At 29.3% G+C, this 17,683-nt stretch overlaps 1 protein-coding gene across 2 annotated transcripts in view; it reads left to right on the top strand.

Moving 5' to 3' along the window:
* LOC133617340 (uncharacterized) overlaps positions 1 to 14,639 on the top strand; it is a 46,688-nt gene extending 32,049 nt beyond the window's left edge. For both annotated transcript variants that reach the window (XM_061977274.2, XM_061977275.1), the window contains exon 8: positions 14,165 to 14,639. In XM_061977274.2, the coding sequence (XP_061833258.1) occupies positions 14,165 to 14,281 (117 nt within the window). In that variant the 3' untranslated portion in view covers positions 14,282 to 14,639. The remainder of the gene's footprint in view (positions 1 to 14,164) is intronic.
* The last annotated feature ends 3,044 nt before the right edge of the window (positions 14,640 to 17,683 follow it).

Here is a 17,683-nt window from a genome sequence, read left to right as displayed (position 1 = left end):
AAAAAATGGAATAATTTAACATAAAATAACAAAAAATAATAACAACAAAAAAACATGGACCAATATAACATAACAAAAAATAACAATTGTTTTTTTTTTTAAAGTCAATAACCAAAAATAATAAATAAATGAAACAATATAACATAACAAAAAAAATCAACATTGTATCTTAACATGACAGAAACAATACTTCCAAAACAATGGAACAATATAACAACAAAAACAATGGAATAATATCACATAAAATAAGAAAACAAATAACAAGTAAAAAACATGGACCAAAATATGTAACAATATAACAAAAACGGAATATGAAACATTTTAACATAACAAAAATAAAAAATGGAGCAAACATAACAAAAAATACCAACAATAACAAAAAGAAAAACGCTGGCCAATACAACGTAACAAAAATTAACAATAGTTTTTTTCATGTCAATAACAAAAAATAACAAAGAAATGAAACAATATAACATAACCAAAAAAAAAAAAAAAAAATCAACATTGTATCATAACATGACAGAAAAAATACTTCCAAAACAATGGAACAATATAACATAACAAAAACAATGGAATAATATCACATAAAATAAGAAAACAAATAACAATTACAAATAAAAACCTGAACCAATACAACACAACATAATAATAATTTAAAAAAACGGAACAATATAACAACACAACAAAATAATAACAAAAAATGGAGCAATATAAGTCAACATTAAAAATAATAATACAAATTTCAGCAATATAACAAAACAAACAAAATAAGAATAAAAAAATATGAAACATTGAAACATAACAAAAAACAAAAAATGGAGCAAACAGAACAAAAAATACCAGTAACAAAAAATGGAACAATTTAACATAAAATAACAAAAAATAATAACAAAAAAAAAAACTTGGATTAGTATAACATAACAAAAAATAACAATTGTGTTTTTTTTATGTCCATCCATCCATCCATCCATTTTCTACCGCTTTTTCCCTTTTGGGGTCGCGGGGGGCGCTGGAGCCTATCTCAGCTACAATCGGGCGGAAGGCGGGGTACACCCTGGACAAGTCGCCACCTTTTTTTTTATGTCAGTAACCAAAAATAACAAATAAATGAAACAATATAACATAACAAAAAAAATTACAAAAAAATTCAACATTGTATCTTAACATGACAGAAAAAATAATTCCAAAACAATGGAACAATATAACATCACAAAAACAATGGAATATTATCACATAAAATAAGAAAACAAATAAATAAAAAACATGGACCAAAATAACACAACATAACAAAAAAATTACAAAAAATGTAACAAGATAACAAAAACAGAGCAATATAACACAACAAAATAATAACAAAATGGAACAATACAGGTTAACATAAAAAATAAAAAATAACAACAATTGTAAGAATACAACATAACAAAAAATAAGAATAACAAATATGAAACATTTTAACATAACAAAAAATACTAACAAAAACAAAAAAAAACGCTGGCCAATATAACATAACAAAAATTAACAATAGTTTTTTTCATGTCAAAAACAAAAAATAACAAAGAAATGAAACAATATAACATAACCAAAAAATAAATAAATACAAATTCAACATTGTATCATAACATGGCAGAAAAAATACTTCCAAAACAATGGAACAATATAACATAACAAAAACAATGGAATAATATCACATAAAATAAGAAAACAAATAACAATTACAAATAAAAACATGGACCAATACAACACAACATAATAAAAACAAATTTAAAAAAACGGAACAATATAACAACACAACAAAATAATAACAAAAAATGGAACAATATAAGTCAACATTAAAAATAATAATACACATTGTAACAATATAACAAAACAAACAAAATAAGAATAAAAAAAAAATGAAACATTGAAACATAACAAAAAACAAAAAATGTAGCAAACAGAACAAAAAATACAAGTAACAAAAAATGGAACAATTTAACATAAAATAACAAAAAATAATAACAACAAAAAAACATGGACCAATATAACATAACAAAAAATAACAATTGTTTTTTTTTTTAAAAGTCAATAACCAAAAATAATAAATAAATGAAACAATATAACAAAACAAAAAAAATTCAACATTGTATCTTAACATGACAGAAACAATACTTCCAAAACAATGGAACAATATAACAACAAAAACAATGGAATAATATCACATAAAATAAGAAAACAAATAACAAATAAAAAACATGGACCAAAATATGTAACAATATAACAAAAACGGAACAATATAACAACACAACAAAATAATAACAAAATGGAACAATATAGGTTAACATAAAAATAAAAATAACAACAATTTTAAGAATATAACATACCAAAAAAAACAAGAATAACAACATATGAAACATGGTAACATAACATAACAAAAATAAAAAATGGAGCAAACATAACAAAAAATACCAACAATAACAAAAAAAAACATGGGTCAATATAACATAACAAAAAATAAAAATTGTTGTTTTAATGTCAATAACAAAAAATAACAAAGAAATGAAACAATATAACATAACAAAAAAAATAGATAACAAAAATTCAACATTGTATCATAACATGACAGAAAAAATACTTTCAAAACAATGGAACAATATAGCAAAACAAAAACAATGGAATAATATCATATAAAATAAGAAAACAAATAACAATTACAAATAAAAACATGGACCAATACAACACAACATAATAAAAAAATAATAATTTTAAAAATTGGAACAACATAACAAAAACGGAACAATATAACAACACAACAAAATAATAACAACACAATGGAACAATATAAGTCAACATTAAAAATAATAATAAACATTGTAACAATATAACAAAACAAAAAAAACAAGAAATAAAAAAATATGAAACATTGTAACACAACATAACAAAAACCAAAAATGGAGCAAACATAACAAAAAATACCAATAACAAAAAATGGAACAATTTAACATAAAATAACAACAAAATAATAACAAAAAACATGGGCCAATAATATAATACAACATAACAAAAAATAACAATTGTTTTTTTTAATGTCAATAACAAAAAATAACAAAGAAATGAAACAGTATAACATAACAAAAAAATTACTAACAAATTCAACATTGTATCATACAACATGACAGAAAACATAATTCCAAAACAATGGAACAATACAACACAACAAAAATAATGGAATAATATCACATAAAATAACAAAACAGATAATAATAATAATAATAATAATAATAATAATAACAAAAAACATGGAACAATATAAACATAACCAAAATGTTTTTTATTTTTATTTTTGTAATAGAACAATACAACATAACATAACAAAAAACATGGAACAATATAAACATAACAAAAAATATCAATAACAAAAAATGGAACATTGTAACATAACATAACAAAAAAAAAAAACGAAATATAACATTACAAAAAATACCAATAAACCAATATTGAATAATATAACACAACAAAACAAATATTTAAAATTGGAACAATATTACAAAACATAACAAAAAATTAAAACACCATTTAAAAAAAATATAACATAACATAACAATAAAATTGTTAAACAATTGGAACAACAAAACATAACAAAAATATATTTAAAATTGGTACAATATAGCATAACATAACAAAAAATTATAATACCATATTTTTTTTTAAATATAACATACCTTTTTTTAATTGGAACAAATAACATAACAAAATAATAATAACACAAAAAAGTGACAATCTAACATGACATAACAAAAGTGTTTTTAAGAAAAATGTGTAACAATCAGTACTGATGGTGTGCTGCATGGCAGCGTGTTCGACTCCCAGCATTCCTTCATGCTTTTAACCAGATGAGAGAATATCATCACACCTCAACATCTCCAACATGCCTCTCAGCATTGCACATGAACATGTGAATACATGAATATCTGTGGGGTTGAATTCTGGCCAGAGTTTGACACTGTTCCAGACTATTTGTGTTTCCATCATCAGACTTGAAGCTTGAAGCTCTCCTGGTTTTCTGCTACTGGAAACTTCTCCAGCGTTACAAATCCAACTTTTCCTGCCATAAACTTGCTTTTATTTTTTTTTTGTCTTCTGGAAAGTGGGCCGCTTCCAGGCTGTAAAAATGTTCTATTTTGTTAACCGGGTCGCTTTTCTCCATTTATGAAACGGATTGCAGGTGTTTAGTTGGAGTCTTCATGAAGGAAGCGACGGTGTTTTATGACAACTCAGCACATTTGGCACATTTCTCACTCCTCATTTTATTCCTCCAAGTCCCGTCATGGACTTATTTTGTGTTTATGGCTTCTGCTCCTTTAATATTCTGCACATCAACAGCTAGCAAACAGCTGCTTGATGCTTGTGGAACATTCCACCTTCTTCACAAACCTTTTCCACTTATTTTCATAGTTTTCATCTTCAAAACCAATACAACTTTTTTTTTTTTTTACCTTCAGTAATAACAATATGTATTTATTTTTATAACATTTAAATCTCTAGATCAACTTTACACCAATCTGTAGATATAATGCTTTATTTATGTAAGATTTTAAATATTTTTTGTGCTTTTAGTTTAAGAGAAACCTGTTTTTTAATGGCAAAAAGAGAAAATATGCAAACATATCAGAGTGGAATATGACTTAAATATGACAATAATTCTACTTTTTGAGCAATGACAGTTAAATGCATATTTATTTTCTATGCTTAAATCTCAAGATCAACTATGGCTCAATTTTTATTTATTTTTTTCATTTATTTTTTTATTTTTTTTTTGTCTTTGGAAACTGAGTTTTTTATGGTAAAAACAAAAAATATGCAATATTTCTCCCTCCCAAAAATCAAAGTGGAATATTTGATGTGAAGCAATTGGAGCCTCAAATAAATCAATAATTCATAAAAAAAATGTTGAGGAATGACCGTTAAAAAAAATCTCACTAAAATTCTCAGGGATCCAAAAGGGCCCCTTCATAAAAGTGTGTAAGTCATACATATTTATTTATTTTTATTTTTATTTTTGATGCTTAAATCTCAAGATCAACTTCAGATCCATCCCTCAATTATAATTTTTTTTTAAATTTTTCTTCATTTTTTTTTATTTTTTATTTATTTATTTATTTTTTTGTTATTTTATGTTAAATTGTTCCGTTTTTTTGTTTTTTTTTCACTATGTTGAACATTCTAGTACCTTTGTAGCCCAATTATAGACCCTTGGTAGAACTTTCTCGCACCAATGTAGAATGGACTAGTACCTATGTTGAACATTCTAGAGCCTTTGTAGGACATTCTAAAACCTTTGTAGCACTTTCTAGAACCTTTGTAGCACATTCTAAAACCTATATAGGACATTCTAGGACCTTTGTAGCACATACTAGGACCTATGGATAACTTTCTAGACCCTTTGTAGTACTTCCTCTTACCTTTGTAGTACATTCTAGGACCTATGTAGAACTCCCTAGTACCTTTGTAAAACATTCTAGGACCTATGTGGCACATTCTAGTACATATGTAGCACATTCTAGACCATTTTCAGAACATTTTAGAACCTATGTAGACTTTCTCGAACCTATGTTGAACATTCTAGTACCATTTTAGACATCCTAGGACCTATTTAGGACATTCTACTACCTTTGTAGGACATTATAGGACCAATGGGTAACTTTCTAATTATTTGTAAACATAATATTTAGAGATCATAGATTAATGAATTTAAAAAAAAAATCAACATTAAAGCCTAGTATTGCCTATTATAGCCTAATATTAAATTAAAATATTTCATTAATATTTGTTTACATTTTATAAAGAAAGATGCAATTGTAAATAATAATAATATATGTTTGGGTAAAATATGTTTAGCTTTGATATTTGAAATATTACTATTATTATTAATTTAACTCTACAAAGATAATATTTATATATCTTCATTTTCATATTCTGCTTTAAAAAAAAATACTATTAAAGCCTTTTATTGCCTATAATTATATTCAATTATTATATTAATATTTTAGAAAGATGCAACCGTGAATATTAATATTGTTTGGTAAAACATGATAGTTACATATTATTATAATTAATAATAAAAAAACAATCATACATCTTCAATTTAATGTATGTTTTTTTTTTATATCAACATGAAAGCCTATTAAGTGTTATTATATTCAATTAGTCAATAATATTTTTAACAATTATTACAGAAAGATGCAATTGTGAACACTTTTTGTTTGGGAAAAAAATATTTCAAGCATTGATATTTAAAAATGTGTATTATTATTCCCATTAATATTGATTTAAAAAAGACCTATAAACATAATCATTATATGATCTTATTTTTAATTTCTTGCCTTTTCAAAATTAAAGTCTATTTTTGCCTATTAATATATTAAATTATGTTAATTATTAAACGAGTATTATAATATTTGATAACAAAATATCATCATTATTAATAATTCAAATATGACCTATAAACACAAAATGTATACATCTTATTTTTTATTTATTAGCTTTTTTAAATTAACATTAAAGCTGATTCGTACCTATTATTATATTAAAAGGTTGTGTTAATACTTTTAAAATATAATAAAGAAGAAATATTGTGAATATTAATATTTGTTTGATAAATGAATGGATGGATGGAAAATATATTGTTGATATTTTAAATATTATTATTCATTCGAATAACACCTATAAGCATAATAATGACAATTTTTTTTTTTTTTTTTAAATGACCTTATTTAATTACCTTTTGTTGTATTTAATTATCATATTCTTATTTTTACATTTTATAAAGAAAGATATAAAATGTGGTTTAAAAGAAACATATATTTTAAACATATTACATATAATTTTCATGCTTGTAATTAGAAAAACAGTGTAATTCCCAAAGCGTCCACCGGATGTCGCTGTTGCACCGCAAAACCAGCGGCGCCGCGTCTTCAATGTGTCTTCAATTAGCGACACAATTGGAATGTTCCAGAAGAAGTCTTTGCTTTCTTTTCTCGCTGGCAAAGTGAAGGAGTTGTTGCATTGTGGGAACACGTTTGACCTTGGAATATCCTTGGATGTCCTGATACTTGAGAGCCAGCATGCTAATGCGGAGAAATGGCAAGAATTCAATGTTTCCGACCGCAATTAGATTTCGATCAAAGTGGGAAAGCCTTTAGAGCTGAAAGAATAAAGTTCTTCGCTAAAATCGTGACAAGTAACATTTTTCTGCGGGTTAATCCTTTCGGGGTTTTTTTTTACCGCCGTAGGAAAGAAAACAACACGTTAGCTTTCCTCTAAAGAAGTCAAAAGGCTAATTGGTCATAAAATGCTAAGAGCGGGAAGTTCATCACACATTCTTGAAGATGCTAACACATTGTTAGTAGTATTTAATCATGTTAGTAGTATTTAATCATGTTAGTAGTATTTAACCATGTTAGTAGTATTAATTATTGATCATAAAATGCTAAGAGTGGGAAGTTCATCACACATTCTTGAAGATGCTAACACATGCTAACCTTGTTAGTAGTATTTAATCATGTTAGTAGTATTTAACCATGTTAGTAGTATTTAACCATGTTAGTAGTATTTAATTATTGATCATAAAATGCTAAGAGTGGGAAATTCATCACACATTCCTGAAGATGCTAACACATGCTAACCTTGTTAGTAGTATTTAATCATGTTAGTTGTATTTAACCATGTTAGTAGTATTTAAACATTTTAGTAGTATTTAACCATGTTAGTAGTATTTAATTATTGATCATAAAATGCTAAGAGTGGGAAGTTCATCACACATTCCTGAAGATGCTAACACATGCTAACCTTGTTCATAGTATTTAATCATGTTAGTAGTATTTAACCATGTTAGTAGTATTTAACCATGTTAGTAATATTTAATTATTGATCATAAAATGCTAAGAGTGGGAAATTCATCACACATTCCTGAAGATGCTAACACATGCTAACCTTGTTAGTAGTATTTAATCATGTTAGTAGTATTTAACCATGATAGTAGTATTTAACCATGTTAGTAGTATTTAACCATGTTAGTAGTATTTAACCATGTTAGTAGTATTTAATTATTGATCATAAAATGCTAAGAGTGGGAAGTTCATCACACATTCCTGAAGCTAACAGATGCTAACGTTGTTAGTAGTTTTTAATCATGTTTGTAGTATTTAACCATGTTAGTAGTATTTAATCATGTTAGTAGTATTTAACCATGTTAGTAGTATTTAATTATTGATCATAAAATGCTAAGAGTGGGAAGTTCACCACACATTCTTGAAGCTAACACATGCTAACCTTGTTAGTAGTATTTAATCATGTTATTAGTATTTAACCATGTTAGTAGTATTTAATTATTGATCATAAAATGCTAAGAGTGGGAAGTTCACCACACATTCTTGAAGCTAACAGATGCTAACGTTGTTAGTAGTTTCTAATCATGTTAGTAGTATTTAATCATGTTAGTAGTATTTAACCATGTTAGTAGTATTTAATTATTGATCATAAAATGCTAAGAGTGGGAACTTCACCACACATTCTTGAAGCTAACAGATGCTAACGTTGTTAGTAGTTTTTAATCATGTTAGTAGTATTTAATCATGTTAGTAGTATTTCACCATGTTAGTAGTATTTAACCATGTTAGTAGCATTTAATCATTTTAGTAGTATTTAACCATGTTAGTAGTATTTAATAATTGATCATACAATGCTTAGAGTGGGAAGTTCACCACACATTCCTGAAGCTAACACATGCTAACCTGGTTAGTAGTATTTAATCATGTTAGCAGTATTTAACCATGTTAGTAGTATTTAACCATGTTAGTAGTATTTAATTATTGATCATAAAATGCTAAGGGTGGGAAATTCATCACACATTCCTGAAGATGCTAACACATGCTAACCTTGTTAGTAGTATTTAATCATGTTAGTAGTATTTAACCATGTTAGTAGTATTTAATTATTGATCATAAAATGCTAAGAGTGGGAAATTCATCACACATTCCTGAAGATGCTAACACATGCTAACCTTGTTCGTAGTTTTTTAATCATGTTAGTAGTATTCAACCATGATAGTAGTATTTAACCATGTTAGTAGTATTTAACCATGTTAGTAGTATTTAACCATGTTAGTAGTATTTAATTATTGATCATAAAATGCTAAGAGTGGGAAGTTCACCACACATTCTTAAAGCTAACAGATGCTAACGTTGTTAGTAGTTTTTAATCATGTCTGTAGTATTTAACCATGTTAGTAGTATTTAACCATGTTAGTAGTATTTAATTATTGATCATAAAATGCTAAGAGTGGGAAGTTCACCACACATTCCTGAAGCTAACACATGCTAACCTTATTAGTAGTATTTAATCATGTTTGTAGTATTTAACCATGATAGTAGTATTTAACCATGTTAGTAGTATTTAACCATGTTAGTAGTATTTAACCATGTTAGTAGTATTTAATCATTTTAGTAGTATTTAACCATGATAGTAGTATTCAACCATGTTAGTAGTATTTAATCATGTTAGTAGTATTTAACCATGTTAGTAGCATTTAATCATTTTAGTAGTATTTAACCATGATAGTAGTATTTAACCATGTTAGTAGTATTTAATCATTTTAGTAGTATTTAACCATGATAGTAGTATTCAACCATGTTAGTAGTATTTAATCATGTTAGTAGTATTTAACCATGTTAGTAGTATTTAATTATTGATCATAAAATGCTAAGAGTGGGAAGTTCACCACACATTCTTGAAGCTAACAGATGCTAACGTTGTTAGTAGTTTTTAATCATGTTAGTAGTATTTAACCATGTTAGTAGTATTTAATCATGTTAGTAATATTTAATTATTGATCATACAATGCTAAGAGTGGGAAATTCATCACACATTCCTGAAGATGCTAACACATGCTAACCTTGTTAGTAGTATTTAATCATGTTAGTAGTATTTAACCATGTTAGTAGTATTTAATCATGTTAGTAGTATTTAACCATGTTAGTAGTATTTAATTATTGATCATAAAATGCTAAGAGTGGGAAGTTCACCACACATTCTTGAAGCTAACAGATGCTAACGTTGTTAGTAGTTTTTAATCACGTTAGTAGTATTTAACCATGTTAGTAGTATTTTATCATGTTAGTAGTATTTAATCATGTGTGTAGTATTTTCTGTAGTATTAGTAGTGTTACTGTTTTTGATATCGATGAAAAACACTAAACCTTTCCCCAAATCTCGGATGTGTGCTAAAGTCTTCCACCTGTCAGCAACTTGTAGAACACACACACACACACACACACACACACACACACACACACACACACACACACACACACACACACACACACACACACACACACACACACACACACACTCAGGAGGTGATGTTCCGGAACGATCCAGTTTATCAGGCTTTCCTGAAACTTTGGCAATTTCTTCCCTTTCTCTGCGAGTAAAAACAATAACAATCGGAATCTCTGGAGCAAAACTGCGAAGTTTCTTTCCAAAACGTGTTCCTCATGTAAAAAGTCTGCTTTCAATAAAAGTGACAAAAAGTGGCTGCGTGGCAAACGTGCTACCGCCGCCACGCGAGGAATATGTTAGCAATTAAAGAATATTCATACGCGTGTGAGTCAGCCTCCGTGTTGTCGTACACTTGCTGCACGTTGCCTGGCAACATGGCTGTCAGCTTCTGTCACAATCACTTTATCGCAACAAATCCCGCGGAATCGTTAACGACGCAACAATGACAAACGCTTTTAGATCGGAAAAAAACACGAAAAGGCTTTCTTGGTTCACTTCGTCTTTTTTGGAGATCCAAAAATTGTCTAAATACTTTTTATTACATGAAGAATAGGATACGTTATTTCACGTAAAGTTTTTTTTACGTAAAGTTACGTTATTTCACGTAAAGTTATTTTATGCAAAGTTACGTTATTTTAAGTAAAGTAAAGTTTTTTCACGAAAAGTTATGTTATTTCACGAAAAGTAAAGTTTTTTTACGCAAAGTTACGTTATTTCTCGGAAAGTTAAGTTTTTCTCACGTAAAGTTACGTTATTTGACAAAAAGTTAAATTTTTTTAATGCGATGTTGTTTCACGTAAAGTAACGTTATTTCACGTAAAGTTACTTTCTTTCATGTAAAGTTGTTTTATTTTCTGTATAGTTACATTATTTCAGGGAAAATTGCTATTTCACATAAAGTTATCTTTTTTCACGTAAAGTTACTTTTTTTCAAGTAAAGTTACGTTATTTCATATAAAGTTAAGTATTTTCACGTAAAATTACGTTATTTGACAAAAAGTAAAAATTTTTTCATGTGATGTTGGTTCACGTTAAGTAACGTTATTTCACGTTAAGTAATGTTGTTTCACGTTAAGTAATGTTGTTTCACGTAAAGTAACGTTATTTCACGTTAAGTAATGTTAATTCATGTAAAGTTACGTTATTTCATGTAAAGTTACGTTATTTCATGTAAAGTTGTGTTATTTTCTGTGTAGTTACATTATTTCACGGAAAATTGTTATTTCACATAAAGTTATGTTTTTTCACGAAAAGTAACGTTTTTTTACGTTAAGTTACGTTATTTCTCAGAAAGTTAAGTTTTTCTCATGTAAAGTTACGTTATTTCACAAAAAGTTTAATTTTTTCATGTGATGTTGTTTGACGTAAAGTAACGTTATTTCATGTAAAATTACGTTATTTCATGTAAAATTACGTTATTTCATGTAAAGATATTATTTTCTGTATAGTTACATTGTTTCACGAAAAAGTGTTATTTCACATAAAGTTATGTTTTTTCACGTAAAGTTAAGTTTTTTCACGTAAAGTTACGTTTTTTCACATAAAGTTACTTTTTTTCACGTAAAGTTACGTTATTTCACAAAAAGTTATGTTATTTCACGAAAAGTAATGTTTTTTTATGTTGCGTTACTTCTTGGAAACTTTTGTTTTTGTCACATAAAGTTACGTTATTTCACAAAAAGTTAAATTTTTTAATGTGATGTTGTTTCACGTAAAGTTACTTTATTTCATGTAAAGTTGTTTTATTTTCTGTATAGTTACATTGCTATTTCACATAAAGTTGTTTTTTCACGTAAAGTTACTTTTTTTCAAGTAAAGTTACGTTATTTCATATAAAGTTAAGTATTTTCACGTAAAATTACGTTATTTTGCGGAAAGTTACGTTTTTCAAGTAAAGTTACGTTATTTAATGTAAAGTTGTGTTATTTTCTGTATAGTTACATTATTTCACGGAAAAGTGTTATTTCATATAAGGTTAAGTTTTTTCACGTAAAGTTATGTTATTTCACAAAAAGTTATGTTATTTCACAAAAAGTAATGTTTTTTTTATGTAAAGTTACGTTACTTCTCGGAAACTTTTGTTTTTCTCACATAAAGTTACGTTATTTCACAAAAAGTTACGTTTTTTTAATGTGATGTTGTTTCACGTAAAGTAACGTCGTTTCACGTAAAGTTACTTTATTTCATGTAAAGTTGTTTTATTTTCTGTATAGTTACATTGTTTCACGGAAAATTGTTATTTCACATAAAGTTATGTTTTTTCACAAAAACGTATGTTATTTCACGAAAAGTAACGTTTTTTTATGTAAAGTTACGTTATTTCACAAAGTTATGTTTTTTCTATGAATATAAATGAATAAAATCCCTTATTATAGAATATTAACAATATGTTATCATAAATTATTTACTTTTTATTTTACAAATACTACTTTCATTTTAAAAAAAATAAAAAAATAAAATAAATATATATATATATATATATATTATTTTTTTTTACAAATACTACTTTCATTTTTAAAAAAAATAAATATATATATATATATATTTTTTTTTTTCTTTTTAATTTTTATTAAAAAAAAAAAAATGAAAGTAGTATTTGTAAAAAAAAATATATATATATATATATATATATATTATTTTTTTTATTATTTTTTATTTTTTTTTAAATGAAAGTAGTATTTGTAAAAAAAAAATATATATATATATATATATATATATATATTTTTTTTAAATGAAAGTAGTATTTGTAAAATAAAAAGTAAATAATTTATGAAAAATAAAATATTTATATATATATATATATATATATTTTATTTTTTTTGTTTTGTTTTGTTTTGTTTGTTTTTGGTTTTTTTTGTTTGTTTTTTAAATGAAAGTAGTATTTGTAAAATAAAAAGTAAATAATTTATGATAACATATTGTTAATATTCTATAATAAGGGATTTTATTCATTTATATTCATAGATAGTTTTGGTTTATTACCTTTCATTTGTTCTATTTATAGTTCTCAAAAAATATTTTGGGTTTTAGTAAAGTAATATAAAAAAAGTAGTGTTATTAAAAAAAACCTTTATTGTACAAGTTAGTCAGTTGTGCATATTTATATCATATTATAAGAATTAATTGTAGGTGGAAACTGATTTAATATTAATACAACTATATATATATATATATATATATATATATATATATATATATATATATATATATATATATATATACAGCCAAAAAAACACAAATTATACACATATTTATATATATTTAAATATATATATATATATATATATATATATATATATATATATATATATATACATATATATATATATATATATATATATATTAATCGTAATTAATGAAAGTATTAAGGACACTTTAAAATGGTGCTTATACTAAACATATTGTGTGTTTATGTTGGCTAAAAGTAATATTTGTGTGTACTTACAACTTGTGTGTATTGTTGTACGATACAACAACAAATGGAAACAGAAACAAAAACATTCCACCCGAGCCAGCGTGATGTGTGGATGTTTTATTATTACTAATATTATCTTGATGCATATGATGTTGTGTGCATGTTTTATTATGACTAATATTATCTTGATGTTGTGTGCAAGTTTTATTATGACTAATATTACCTTGATGTTGTGTGCATGTTTTATTATGACTAATATTATCTTGATGTTGTGTGCATGTTTTATTATGACTAATATTATCTTGATGTTGTGTGCATGTTTTATTATGACTAATATTATCTTGATGTTGTGTGCATGTTTTATTATGACTAATATTATCTTGATGTTGTGTGCATGTTTTATTATGACTAATATTATCTTGATGTTGTGTTCAGGACTCAGTCATGGCGTCGCTGCCAGCAGGGGGCCGTGAGAAGTGCATCTCTCCTGCTGCTCCCAGTATCGCAGTCCAGCTGTCTGCCAGCGGAAGAGACGATCCAGAAATGATCTGACAGAACGATAACAACCTTGAAAAGACTTGAAGTACAGACTGGATTTGATTCTTTACCGTCGTCAAAAGATCATGTTTCCACTTCCTGTTCACAGTCAACATTTTCCAACCGTTTTTGACCTTCAAACATTCCTCTTAGTCGGGACAATAAATGCTCCTATTTTTTCCTCATACAAATTAAAAAAAATAATTCACAAATTACCGGTTTTCCCGAAATTCCAGGAATTCCAAAATACCCATTCTCAATTCAAACTGTTACTACTCCAACATTTTTCAACCCATTCCAAAAATCCCAACACCGACACATTCCTATCATCCAGGACAACTGTGCTAGTATCACTCATTTCCTTTTTTCCCCAAAATTTCCAGAACATTCCCATTAGGAACATGTTTTCCCATCCCCCAAATTCCAGGAGTTTTCCGGAATGTTCTCCCCATTGACAATGAATGGGCATAATACAATCTACTGCGTATCGCACAATTCTCATCCGTTTTCAACTGTTCCAACACACTCTATTTGAAAACTCCCTGATTACCCGGAACTACCAGGAATTTTTTGGGGCAAAAAGTGAACTTTCTAGAAAAACGACACCATGAACATTATCAAGCAATATAAAATAGAAAAAAATGGAATCTGCTGAACAAAACTTGTCTTAATGTCTATGTGTCGTCATTGAACAGACGTGTGGTTTCTCTCGGGTAAGAACACGCAGTAGTTATGTGTCGTTATTGAACAGACGTGCGGTTTCTCTCGGGTAAGAACACGCGGTAATGTCGTTATTGAACAGGCGTGTGGTCTCTCTTGGGTAAAAACACGCAGTAGTTATGTGTCATTATTGAACAGACGTTTGGTTTCTCTCAGGTAAGAACCCTTTTATTTTGATTTTATTTAGCCTTTATTTAACCGGGTAAAAAATCCCATTGAGATCAAAGATCTCTTTTCCAAGGGAGACCTGGCCAAGAGGGCAGCAGCAAGGTTACATTAAAAACAGTAAACAACACACAAAACATCACATTTACAACATTAAAACTTGCTCACATGACACATGTGCATACACGCAGTAGTTATGTGTCGTTATTGAACAGACGTGTGGTTTCTTGCGGGTAAGAACACGCAGTAGCTATGTGTCGTTATTGAACAGACGTGTGGTTTCTCTCGGGTAAGAACACGCAGTAGTTATGTGTCGTTATTGAACAGACGTGCGGTTTCTCTCCGGTAAGAACACGCGGTAATGTCGTTATTGAACAGGCGTGTGGTCTCTCTTGGGTAAGAACACGCAGTAGTTATGTGTCATTATTGAACCGACGTTTGGTTTCTCTCAGGTACGAACACTTTTATTTGTATTTTATTTAGCCTTTATTTAGCCAGGTAAAAAATCCCATTGAGGTCAAAGATCTCTTTTCCAAGGGAGACCTGGCCAAGAGGGCAGCAGCAAGATTACGTTAAAAACAGTAAACAACAAACAAAATATCACATTTACAACATTAAAACTTGCTGACATGACACATGCGCATACATGCAGTAGTTATGTGGCGTTATTGAACAGACGTGTGGTTTCTCGCAGGTAAGAACACGCGGTAATGTTGTTATTGAACAGGCGTGTGGTTTCTCTTGGGTAAGAACATGCAGTAGTTATGTGTCGTTATTGAACAGACGTGTGGTTTCTCTCGGGTAAGAACACGCAGTAGTTATGTGTCCGTATTGAACAGACGTGTGGTTTCTCTCGGGTGAGAACACGCAGTAGTCAGCACAGTGCATTTGCTACCATCTTGTGGACATTGCGACTAATTCATGTTAATAACCATGAATTGCACATTGAAGTGTGCACAGCACAGCATTTTAATATATGACCCAATCCAAACAACCTTTCCCTCGAAATCTCCCGGATTGCCCGAAATTCCCCCATTGAAAATGAATGGGCGATATAAAAACCTCTGCATATTCCACATTTCTCCACCGATTGGAACGGTGTCAGGTTCAAACACTGATGACATCTATTAAACAGACAAGAAGCAAGGAATCATGCTGAGACAGAGTTCAATTTTACTCATGAAGAGAGACGTATTGGGCTGTACACTCAGTTACAGTTCCAACCTACGCTCTGAGGTACGGTCCCACGTGCTCCTCTATTTATTTGGGAGGTCCCTGGTTACATCACTGAGACTACTTCTGAAGGAAGGGGGGTCATTTCAGCAGCACCAGTTGGACACAATATATGATTATTCACAAATGCAAATGTGCTGACACTCGTGATATCGCCCTGTCTCTGCTCTGTCTGCGTCACGGTACTCCATGTTCGCCCTTGGCAGTCAGCAGGCCGGGTCTCAACTCGCAATCCAAGATTGCGAGTTGTCCCTTTGCACAGATAGAAAAGTACAACTTTAGCACAATTGATAATAACTTTATCAACGGCCTTCAAGCATAAGAGTTGTGTGATAACTTTATACATAATTATTCTAACATACGGTTCCAACATCCCCACACTCCACTCACCCTGGACATCCAAGCATCTCAGTTCCACTCACACGTATATATACATACTATGCATACTCACAGGTATATATATATATACATACTATGCATAAAGCATGTCAGTTGCACTCCCACGTCTGGGCCGTCACTCACGAAGGACGTTCACACTCAACTTCTACCAGAATTGCAAATTGTAGTTTCTCATCATTTCTTCTCAACACCATTTGTGTTCCTCCTAAAAAAGAAGGTTGGCCTGACAGAAGACGGGCAGGTCTGTTTATGTGATTGCGTGCACGGTTGCCCCTAGCAACCAGGTGTTTCCGAACAACACATGCGATATCAAGCAGAGGCGGCTGGAGCGGGTTCAAAGGTGTCTCCCCAGATGATGACCCTCAATCTGCTCTGCGATCGCTCCTCGCCGTCACTGGCGGTGCTGCATGAAGTCAGAATGGACTGTGGGCTGATGGATGAACTTCTTCTGAGGAGCGGGGAGCAGCTGGCATGCGAGTGGCAGCGCCCGGCGGAACAACAAAGACCTGATGGACTTTTCCAGACGTCTGCAGCCATCAGAGGAGAGGAGCCTTGGAAAGGTTTTCCCACGGACTACAACACATGATCCCCTGCACACTTCAACACATGTTCCCCTGTGTTAGTACGCCACAGCGGACCGGGACCAGGTCCAGGACCAGGACCAGGACCAGGACCAGTACCAGTACTAGTGATGACACAGGTGGAAAATGTAGCGATAACCCTAGAAGCTGACTGCTCGGCACAATGTGATCGATGACATATTCAATCAATACACATTTGATCCAGTATTGGATAATAGCAGCTACACGACAGCTAAGCACACAATAGCATGCAAGCTAGACATACAGTACATAATCAGTATCCTTAATCGAGTAATATTGCAAATTATATATCTTTTAA

The sequence above is a fragment of the Nerophis lumbriciformis genome, linkage group LG16, assembly GCF_033978685.3.
Source record: "Nerophis lumbriciformis linkage group LG16, RoL_Nlum_v2.1, whole genome shotgun sequence".
NCBI classification, from domain to species: domain Eukaryota; kingdom Metazoa; phylum Chordata; class Actinopteri; order Syngnathiformes; family Syngnathidae; genus Nerophis; species Nerophis lumbriciformis.
This window is presented reverse-complemented; position numbering and strand designations above follow the sequence as displayed.